The 11,703-nt window shown below is 41.0% G+C and overlaps 1 protein-coding gene across 1 annotated transcript in view; it reads right to left on the bottom strand.

Moving 5' to 3' along the window:
- Positions 1 to 8,866: 8,866 nt before the first annotated feature.
- The window catches only part of LOC114202257 (nuclear RNA export factor 2-like), a 38,230-nt gene continuing 35,393 nt past the window's right edge, over positions 8,867 to 11,703 (bottom strand). The window contains exons 21-22 of the mRNA XM_028095361.2: positions 9,115 to 9,175; positions 8,867 to 8,976 (exon numbers count right to left, since the gene is read on the bottom strand). Of these exons, the coding sequence (XP_027951162.2) occupies positions 8,932 to 8,976; positions 9,115 to 9,175 (106 nt within the window). The 3' untranslated portion in view covers positions 8,867 to 8,931. The remainder of the gene's footprint in view (positions 8,977 to 9,114; positions 9,176 to 11,703) is intronic.

Below are 11,703 nucleotides of genomic sequence, written 5' to 3'. Positions count from 1 at the left end.
AGACATCCAAATGGCCAACAGACACATGAAAATGTTTTCAACATCATTTGGCATCAGGGAAATCCAAATCAAAACCTCAATGAGATACCACCTGACACCAGTCAGAATGGCTAAAATTAACAAGTCAGGAAACAACAGATGTTGGCGAGGATGCGGAGAAAGGGGAACCCTCCTACACTGTTGGTGGGAATGCAAGCTGGTGCAGCCACTCTGGAAAACAGTAGGGAGGTTCCTCAAAAAGTTGAAAATAGAGCTACCCTATGACCCAGCAATTGCACTACAGGGTATTTACCCCAAAGATACAAATGTAGGGATCCGAAGGGGTATGTGCACCCCAATGTTTATAGCAGCAATGTCCACAACGGCCAAACTATGGAAAGAGCCAAGATGTCCATCAACAGAAGAATGGATAAAGAAGATGTGGTACACACACACACACACACACGCGCGCGCACACACACACAGGAATATTATGCAGCCATCAAAAAATGAAATCTTGCCATTTGCAATGACGTGGATGGCACTAGAAGGTATTACACTAAACGAAATAAGTCAATCAGAGAAAGACAAGTATCATATGATCTCACTGATATGAGGAATTTGACAATCAAGACAGAGGATCATGGGGGAAGGGAGGGAAAAATGAAACAAGATGAAACCAGAGAGGGGGACAAATCATAAGAGACTCTTAATCTCAGGAAACAAACTGAGGGTTGCTGGAGTGGAAGGGGGCGGGAGGGATGAGGTGGCTGGGGGATAGACATTGGGGAGGGTATGTGCTATGGTGAGTGCTGTGAATTGTGTAAGACTGTTGAATCACAGACCTGTACCTCTGAAACAAATAATACATTATATGTTAAAAAAAAGAAAGAAGAAGATATTAGGAAGGGAAAAATGAAGGGGGGGGAAATCGGAGGGGATGATGAACCATGAAAGACTATGGACTCTGAGAAACAAACTGAGGGTTCTAGAGGGGAGGGGGGTGGGGGGATGGGTTAGCCCAGTGATGGGTATTAAGGAGGGCACATACTGCATGGAGCACTGGGTGTTATACGCAAACAATGAATCATGGAACACTACATCAAAAACTAATGATGTAACGTATGGTGACTAACATAACACAATAAAATGAAATTAATAAAAAATGTTATACACACATACATACATACATATACATATATATTCATATTGTAGGTGCCTTTATCTTCCATTTGATAATTTGGTATAACAGTACATTTTTCAGGTGAATATAAGGCCTGATTCCTATAGTTTTAAGACACTCTTATTGCTATACAATATCACACTGTAAGAATGAATCACAATGCATTTTTTTGACCACCTTTGATGGACATTTTGTTTTTTCCTACACTTTTTCTCTCACAAACAATGCTGAAATGAGCGTTATTATAGATGGAGCCATGTGCCCACTTGCCAGATATTCTCTAGTTCTTACTACTCAAAGTGTGATCCATGCAATAGCAGTTTCAGCATTACATGGTGTATTAGTTAGGGTTTTCCAGAGAAACAGAGACAATAGCTTATGTGTGTGTGCATGCACACGTGTGTGTGTGTGTATGTGTGTGTGTATTTTCCTTTTTTCTTTCAGTTTCATTGAGACATTACTGACATATACAGCACTGTATAAGTTTAAGGTATACAGCATAATGACTTACGTATATTGTAAAATGATGACTGTGGGTTTATTTAACATCAATCCTCTCTCATAGATATTTAAATTTTTTAATTTAAATTCAGTTAGCCAACACATAATATATCATTAGTTTTTGATATTTTAAAAAGCAAAAACAATGTGTTTTTTCTTGTAATGAGAACTTTTAGGATTTGCTCTCTTAGTAACATTCAAATACACCATACAGCAGTGTTAACTATGGTCATCATGTTGTACATTACATCCCCATTACGTTTTTATGTTATAACTGGAAGTTTGTACCTTTTGATCACTTTCATCCAATTCGTGGACAACTGATCCCCTGCTTCCGATAAACACAAATCTGATCTCTCATTTTTTTATGAGTTTCTGTTGTTTTGTTTTTGTATTCCACGTATGAGTGAGGTCATACAGTATTTGTCTTTCTCTGTCTGACTTATTTCACATAACATAATGCCTTTAAAGTGCATCCATGTTGTCACAGATGGCAGGGTCTCTTCTTTTCTATAGCTAAATAGTGTGTGTATACACACACACACACACACACACACACACACACTACCAACAGTACACAGGGTTCCCTTTTCTCCATATTTGTCAGCAGTAATTATCTCTTGTCTTTTTTTTAAAAGATATTTTGTTTGAGAGAGAGAGAGAGAGCAGGAGCCGGGGGGGCGAGGGGTAGAGGGAGAGGAAGAAGCAGACTCCCTGCTGAGCAGGGAGCCCAACACAGGGCTCGATCCCAGGACCCTGGGATCATGACCTGAGCTGAAGGCAGATGCTTAACCAACTGAGTCACCCAGGCACCTGTATCTCTTGTCTTTTTTATGATAGCCATTCTAACAGGTGTGAGGTGATATTTCATTGTGGTTTTGATTTGCATTTCCCTAAAGATTATTGATGTTGAGTACCTTTTCATGTATCTGTCAGCCATTTCTATATTTTCTTTGGAGAAATGTCTATCCAGGCCTTTGCTCATTTTTTAATTGGATTGCTTGCTGTTATTGAGTTGTATGAGTTCTTTATATATTTTGGATAGTAACCCCTTATATGATATATGGGGTATATGATATATGATTTGCAATATTTCCTCCCATTCCATAGGTTGGCTTTTTATTTTGTTGTTGATCGTTTTTTGTTTTTTCTGTGCAGAAGCTTTTTAGTTAGATGTGGTTCCACTGCTTCGTTTTGATTTTGTTGCATGCGCTTAAGCTGTCATACCCAAGAAATCATGGCCAAGATTCATGTCAAGGAGCTTTCTTCTCTATGTTTTTTCCTAGGAGTTTTATGGTTTTAGTTCTTACAAACGGTGTAACATAGAAGTCTAGTTTTATTCTTTTACATGTGAATATCCAATTTTCCCGGCACCATTTATTGAAGAGATAGTCTATTCTCTATTGAGTATTCTTGGCTTGCTTGTCAAATACTAGTGGCCTGTATATGCTTGGCTTTATTTCTGGGCTCTCAATTCTTTTCTATTGATCTATGTGTCTGTTTTTATGCCAATACCATGAAGTTTTGATCACTCTAGCTTTGTGATATAGCTTGAAATCAGGAAATGTGATGCCTCCCAGTTTGTTCTTCTTTCTCAGGATTGCTTTGGTTATTCAGTGTCTTTTGTGGTTCCATATAAATTTGAGGATTGCTTTTTTCCATTTCTGTAAAAAAAAATGCCATTAGAATCTTGATAGGGATTGCATTGAATCTATAGATGGTTTGGGTAGTATGGACATTTTAACAATATTAATTCTTTCTATCTATGACTTCTTTCCAATTATTTGTGTTCTTCACTTTCTTAAATCAATGTTTGTAGTTTTCAGTGTAGTGACCTTTCACCTCCTTGGTTAAATTTATTCCTAAGTATTTTATTGTTTTTGGTGCTAGTGTAAATGAGATTGTTTCTTTTTTGTTTGTTTGTTTCAGATTTTATTTAAATTCTAATGAGTGAACATAAAGTGTAATATCGGTTTCAGGAGTAGAATTCAGTGATTCATCACTTACATATAACACCCAGTGCTCAACACAAGTACCCTCCTTAATATCCATCACCCATTTAGTCTGACCCCTGCTCACTTCCCTCCATCAACCCACAGTTTGTTCATCTGTTTTGTTTCTTAAATTCCACACAGGAGTGAAATCATATGGTATTTGTCTTCCTCTGACTGACTTATTTCACTTAGCATAATACACCGTAGCTCCATTCACACTGTTGCAAATGGCAAGATTTCATTCTTTTTGAGGACTGGATGATAGTCATATATACATAAATATATATATATATATATATGAAGAGGTGATATATATATCACCTCTTCTTTATTATAAAGATTTATTTATCTATTTGAGATACAGTGGGGGAGGGGTAGAGGGAGAGAATCTTTAGGCAGACTCCCCACTGAGCATGAAGCCCCATGTGGGCCTTGATCTCAAGAGCCATAAGATCATGAACTGAGACAAAACCAAGAATTGGATGCTCAACTGACTGAGCCACGCCGGCACCCCTATATCACCTCTTCTTTATCCATTCATCAGTCAATGGACATTTGGGCTCTTTTCATAATTTGACTATTGTTAATAATGCTGCTATAAACATCGGGGTGCATGTGCCCCTTCGAACCTAGGAGTGCAATTGCTGGGTTGTAAGGTAGTTCTATTTTTAACTTTTTGAGGAACCTCCATACTGTTTTCCACAGTGGCTGCATGAGTTTGCATTCCCACCAACAGTTTGCATTCCCTCTAACCCTTTCTCCACATCCTCGCCAACCTCTGTTGTTTCCTGTGTTGTTAATTTTAGCCTTTCTGACAGGTGTGAGGTGGCATCTCATCATGGTTTTGATTTGTATTTCCCTGATGATGAGTGATATTGAGCATCCTTTCATGTGTCTGAGGGCCATCCGGATGTCTTCTTTGGAAAAATGTCTATTCATGTCTTCTGTCCATTTCTTAACTGGGTTATTTGTTTTTCTGGGTGTAGAGTTTGATAAGTTCTTTATAGACTTTGGATAATAACCCTTTATCAGATATGTCTTTTGCAAATATCTTCTCACATTCCATAGGCTGCCTTTTAGCTTTGTTGATTGTTTCCTTCACTGTGCAGAAACTTTTAATCTTGATCGTCTCAATAGTTCATTTTTGCTTTTGTCGTAAATGGAATTGTTTTCTTTATGTCTTTTCCAGATAATTCACTGTGGCACATAGAAATGCTACTCATTTTTGTATGTTAATTTTGTATTCTGCCACTACTGAATTCATTGATTAGATCTAACAGTTTTGGGTAAAATCTTTAGGATTACCTCTGTATAAAATCATGTCATCTTGAAATAGAGATAATCTCACTTCTTCCTTTCCAATTCTGATGGCTTTTATTTCTTTTTAACACCTAATTGTTTTGGCAAGGACTTCTGGTACTATGTTGAGTAGAAGATGTCAAAGTGGGCACCTTTGTCTTATTCCTGATCTTTGAGAAAAAGCTTTTAACCTCTTACCTATTGAGAAGGATGTTAGTGGTGGGCTTGTCATATATGGCCTTTGTTATGTTGAGGTATGTTCCTTCTATAACTAATTTGTTAATAGTTTTTATCATGAACAGGTGTTGGAATTTGTCAAAGGCTTTTCCTGCTCCTATTGAGTGATCATGTAATTTTTCTTTCATTCTATTAATATGATGTATCACATTTAATGATTTGCATATGTTGAACCATCCCTGCATCCCAGGGATAAATCCCACTTGATCATGGTGAATTATCCTTTAATGTGCCGCTGGAATTGGTTTGCAAATATTTTATTGATTTTTCTTTTGCATCTATATTCATCAAGGATATTGGCCTGTAGTTTTCTTTTCTAGTAGTGTCCTTTTCCAGTTTTGATATAAAGGTAATGCTGGCCTCGTAAAATGAATTTGAGAATGTTCTTTCCTCTTCAATTTTTTTAAGATTTTATTATTTATTTGAGAGAAAGAATGAAAGAGAGAGAGCACATGAGAGGGGGGAGGGTCAGAGGGAGAAGCAGACTCCCTGCCGAGCAGGGAGCCCGATGCAGGACTGGATCCCGGGACTCCAGGATCATGACCTGAGCCGAAGGCAGTCCCTTAACCAACTGAGCCACCCAGGCGCCCTCCTCTTCAATTTTTTGGAAGAGTTTGAGAAGGATTGTCATTCATTTTTCTATAAATGTTGGGTAAGATTCACCAGTGATGCCATCTGGTCCTGAATTTTTCTTCATTGGGAGTTTTGTTTTGTTTTATGCTCATCCAATCTTCTTACGAGTAATTGGTCTCTTTGGACTTTTTATTTTTTCCTGATTCCATCTTAGTAGGTCGTATGTTTCCAAGAATTTTTCCATTTCTTCTGGGTTGTCCAGTTTGTTGGTGTATCATTTTTCATTCTTTTTTTTTTTTTTAATTGAGGAGTTGGCTCATGCTATTGTGGAACTTGACAAGCCCCAAATCTGCAGGATAGGCTGGCAGGCTGGAGACCTAGGGAAGAGGTGCAGTTCAACTTTGAAGGTGATTTGCTGGCAGAATTCCCTCTTCCTTCAGGGAGGTCAGTCTTTTCTCTGTTAGGCCTTCAACTGATTGGGTGTGACCCACCCACATAATGAAGAGTGATCTACTTTGCTTTAAGATTTAAATATTAATCTAATCCCAAACAATCCTCATAGAAATATCCAGAATAATGTTTGACCAAGTATCTGGGTAGCACAGTCTACCTAATTTGACACACAAAATTAACCATCACAGCTGGGCTCCTGTTACAACTGCAAATTTTCAGACCCTGCCACAGACACTCTCCCTGCTAACCCCCAGAAATCATGCCATCCTCCCACTACATTACTACCTTTCTTTGATGCAGGCTAGGGTGCTAAGAACAGCCAGACACCATTTTTCCCTGCTTTATTTTGGCAGGGGTGTGAGACAGTGTCTAATCTTGTATGATCTAGGGCCAAGGCTTCTGCCCTTGGTTATGGTCACTGAAGGGGTGATGTGCTCACATCCAAGACTGACTTTCTCCAGCACAGGGTTTACAGGGTGGTAGAATCATAAGGAGCAGTGCTTGAAGAGAAATTCTGTGATCATTAAAGAAATGGCAAGTAGGATAAATAGAATCCATATTTAGAAAGATAAGCAGCAGTTATACTCTAGAGCTAGGGGTGGTGTTTCCAGGCAGGAATCCTAGGGATAAGGGCATCAGTTCAGAGCAAGGTCTGGGACAAAGTGTTGGGAACACAGGAAAATACTGGAGTCAGAGAGATTTTTAGGAAAGGCACAGAAGTTAGTTGGAAAAAGTCATCATCAAGGCCACTCCTCCTGGAGTTCCTGCAGCTGCTTCTGGGGTTCCTTCCCCTCAGAGGTTCCTGGGTCCTGATGGGATACGGGGAGGGGTCCACCACCCATCCCCAGTAGCAGCCTTTGGGAGAAGGGCATCTGGTTGGAGGTGTCTGTCCATAAACTTGATGCCTTTGTACCATGGGACCAAGGGAATGGGGAGAATTGGCAGGAGAATGAGTGACTGGAAGTCCATGGCATCTGAGCTAGCTAGGGTAGGAGGCCAAGGATGTGGACACCTAATGATGTAGATGTAATGCTGTAGAGAGAGGCAGTAAGGGGCCATGCAATGGGTTCCGTGGTCCCTGCCCATGAGGGAACTCAGCTCAGAGGGCCTAATTGGAGCCAGACACTGCAATTGCTCGCTAACATGTGAGACTGCCTCTGTTCCTCACAATGCAGGCTCAGTTCCCTGGGTGAGGAGGCTGAGACTTGTCTTTGACCACTGAGGCACTACATGGAATAGCATGGAATTACTCCTTGTGGAATGGCAATTATTCCTTTAGTTCATATTTCTAAGAAATTCACACACCCCCATATGGATTCCTTGTGTAAATGTACATGAGGAACTGAAAAGTGGCAAGTGGTAGGAAATGACTTATGTGAGACCTGCCGATAGAGGCATAATTTGTAAACTGGTGGTACCTCACCTGTGCCATCATTTATAGGATGGTAATGAGAAACTTGGTACTGCTCTTTTTTAATTTCGAGAATTATGCCCGCCAGGGACGCCTGGGTGTCTCAGTCAGTTAAGCGTCTGCCTTCGGCTCAGGTCATGATCCCAGGGTCCTGGGATCGAGTCTTGCGTCGGGCTCCCTGCTCCACGGGGAGCCTGCTTCTCCTTCTGCCTCTGCCTCTCTCTGTCTGTCTCTCGTGAATAAATAAATAAAATCTCTAAAAAAAAAAGAGAGAGAGAGAAAGAATTATGCCTGCTTGTGGTCTAAAGTCCAAACATTACAGAAGTGTGGAAAATAAATTGCACAAGTGTCCCTTTCAACTGTTGCCTGCGATTCTGGACTGCCAATTGCTGCTCATTGAGAAAGGTCCCACAGAACCGACCATAATGTGAGATTCCGTGCTATTGTTGTTTGTCTGGAAGTGAAACTAAATGTCTGAACCTCCTCAAGCACATGGACACGGAGCACCCTTGTCAGCTCTCTGAGAAATGCACTGGGCAAACCGGCTGGCTCTCCCTCACTCTCAGGTGCTAAAGTGAGATCCTTCCCAGAGTGCACCTTCAGAGAGGGGGAGGGGGCAGTACAATGGATGGATGAGAAGACAAATGCAAGCATGGGGAGAGGTGTGAAGGGGCCCATTCACTTGTGTGCAAGTCATAAAACTGTTGACAGTATGCCTTTGAATGCATTCCAATGATTAGGAATAAGAAGTAAATATATGTGAGTCGTCATCGTCCTTCCTTTTAGTGTCCTCACTAGCCGGTAGGCAGCCCTTGCAAAGCCCGTATTGTTCCAGGTTACATGCCTCCTTTTGCAGGCCTCCGGGTAGAGCGTCTGACTGAGTCACACCGTTTCCAAAGGCCAATCCCTGGAAGCAGTGTGTGTACCTTCTCACCAGAACTTATTGACATACTACCTATGGAGTCAAGCCTGTGTCCCTGCCGGGGACCGCCAGGGTGAATAATGTCGGGGAGGGGACAGGGCCTTTTAGGCCTGGACTCACTGGCTCATGGTTGGGGCAGGAGAAGAGCAATCCAGGACACACAACATACAAAGTGCAACATAACTCTTTATTATGAAAATAAACAGCAATCGTGTGTGGGGAAAATACATGGAACAACTGATCCTTCAGGTGGTTATGTTACCTGGCTTGCAAGGTCATTTTGATTTCTTGGTCAGCCAGGCCTCCATCCCCAGTCATGGGCATGGCCTTAGGTTGGACAAAAGAGAAACAGTGATGGCGTGGACACCCAAGGCTCCTTTTAGGTGATTTGCTTGAAGGCCTCCTCTGGGATCTTGCCCTCATTCTGGAGGGAAGGAGTTGGGACATCAGAAGACCCAGATCTGGAGTTTCATTCCCAGGCCACCCAGCCTCTGCCTCCTTGGCCTTCCCGAAGGCCCAGAAATGCCCATCTGTAGCCCGCTTAATGACTCCTACACCTCACCCTGAGCATAGTGAAGACCTGGCCAGCTCTGGTGTAGTTCCACTCGTTGTCCTGAAGGCACCTGGAGTGGGAGAACAGGTGATCTCCATTAGTACCACAGTACAGACATGCTGACCACGCAATGCTAAATCTGTGCCACATTTTTGCTGGGATGCATGTACTGGTATGAACGCTATGTGCAATGATGAAGAAAGACCTAGTGAAAATGCCTATCACTGGCATTCATGCCCACTAGATTTCAAAACAGAAAATAAAGCTCTCCAAAAGAACAAGGGAACTTAATATACATTGATAAAGAGAGACGTCCAAGAAAATAAATGGAAAATTTAAGAGTACAAGTTTCTAATCATTTTTATTGAGATATAATGCACACGCCATTTTATTATTTTTTTATGCACATACCATTTGAAAGTGTGCAGTTCAGTGTTTTCTTAGTATAGTCACAAGATTGCACAACCATCACCATTATCTAATTCCCATGTAATTTTATCGCCTAAAAAACAAAACAAAACGAACAACAACAACAACAACCAAAAAAAAAAAAACCTCCTTAAACATTAGAGATGACTCCCTATTCCTCCCCTTTCCCCAGACCCTGGAAAACACTAATCTGCATTTGGTCCGTGTGGATTTGCCTATGCTGGGCATTTCATATAAATGGAATCATACAATATGTGACCTTTTGAGGCTTGCTCCTTTCACTCAGCATGTTTTCAAGGTTCATCCATGGCACGGCATATATCAGAACTGTATTCTTTTTATGACTGAATAATATTCTACCATGTGGACGTACCAGATTTATTTATCCATTCATCAGCTAAAGGACATTTGGGTTGTTTCCACTTTTTGGCTATTATGAACAATGCTGCTATGAACATTCCTGTACAAGTTTTAGAGTGAACATATGTTTTCCTTAGATACTTGGGCATGGAATTACGGGGTCATAGGGTAACTCCATGTTTAACATTTTGGGGAACTGCCAAAATGTTTTCCCCAACCACTGTTCCATTTTATATTCTCATCAATAATACATAAGAACTCCAGTTGCTCCACATCTGCACCAACACTTGTTATCATTCATTTTATTGATTAAAGCCGTCCCAATGGGTGTGAAGTAGTAACTCATTGTGGGTTTAATCTGCATTTCCTTAATGACTAATGGTGCTGAGTTTTTTTTTAAATTTTTTTATTGTTATGTTAATCACCATATATTACATCATTTGTTTTGGTGTAGTGTTCCATTATTCATTGTTTGTTCATAACAGCCAGTGCTCCATGCAGAATGTGCCCTCTTTAATACCCATCAGCAGGCTAACCCATCCCCCTACACTCCTCCCCTCTAAAACCCTCAGTTTGTTTTTCAGAGTCCATCATCTCTCCTGGTTCGTCTCCCCCTCTGACTTACTCCCCTTCATTCTTCCTCTCCTGCTATCTTCTTCTTTTTCTTTTTTCTTAAAATATGTTGTGTTATTTGTTTCAGAAGTACAGATCTGTGATTCAACAGTCTTACACAATTCACAGCGCTCACCGTAGCACATACCCTCCCCAATGTCTATCACCCAGCCACCCCATCCCTCCCACCCCCGACCACTCCAGCAACCCTCAGTTTGTTCCTGAGGTTAAGAATTCCTCATATCAGTGAGGTCATATGATACATGACTTTCTCTGATTGACTTATTTCACTCAGCATAACACCCTCCAGTTCCATCCACGTCATTGCAAATGGCAAGATCTCATTCCTTTTGATGGCTGCATAATATTCCATTGTGTATATATACCACCTCTTCTTTATCCATTCATCTGTCGATGGACATCTTGGCTCTTTCCACAGTTTGGTTATTGTGGACATTGCTGCTATAAACATTGGGGTGCATGTACCCCTTTGGGTCCCTACATTTGTATCTTTGGGGTAAATACCCAGTAGTGCAATTGCTGGATCGAATGGTAGCTCTAATTTCAACTGTTTGAGGAACCTCCATACTGTTTTCCAGAGGGGTTGCACCAGCTTGCATTCCCACCAACAGTGTAGGAGGGTTCCCCTTTCTCCACATCCCCGCCAACATCTGTCGTTCCCTGACTTGTTAATTTTAGCCATTCTGACGGGTGTGAGGTGGTATCTCATTGAGGTTTTGATTTGGATTTCCCTGATGCCGAGCGATGTTGAGCACTTTTTCATGTGCCTGTTGGCCATTTGGATGTCTTCTTTGGAAAAATGTCTGTTCATGTTTTCTGCCCATTTCTTGATTGGATTATTTGTTCTTTGGGTGTTGAGTTTGATAAGTTCTTTATAGATTCTGGATACTAGCCCTTTATCTGATATGTCATTTGCAAATATTTTCTCCCATTCTGTCGGTTGTCTTTTGGTTTTGTGGACTGTTTCTTTTGCTGTGCAAAAGCTTTTTATCTTGATGAAATCCCAATAGCTCATTTTTGCCCTGGCTTCCCGTGCCTTTGGTGATGTTTCTAGGAAGAAGTTGCTGCGGATGAGGTCGAAGAGGTTGCTACCTGTGTTCTCCTTTAGGATTTTGATGGACTCCTGTCTCACATTTAGGTCTTTCAACCATTTGGAGTCTATTTTTGTGTGTGGTG

Source organism: Eumetopias jubatus, unplaced genomic scaffold, assembly GCF_037043125.1.
Source record: "Eumetopias jubatus isolate StellerSeaLion01/CBP00866 unplaced genomic scaffold, mEumJub1_p1.0 scaffold_11, whole genome shotgun sequence".
Classification (NCBI taxonomy): domain Eukaryota; kingdom Metazoa; phylum Chordata; class Mammalia; order Carnivora; family Otariidae; genus Eumetopias; species Eumetopias jubatus.
The sequence above is the reverse complement of the archived record's forward strand: the minus strand, read 5'-3'. Positions and strand labels throughout refer to the sequence as shown.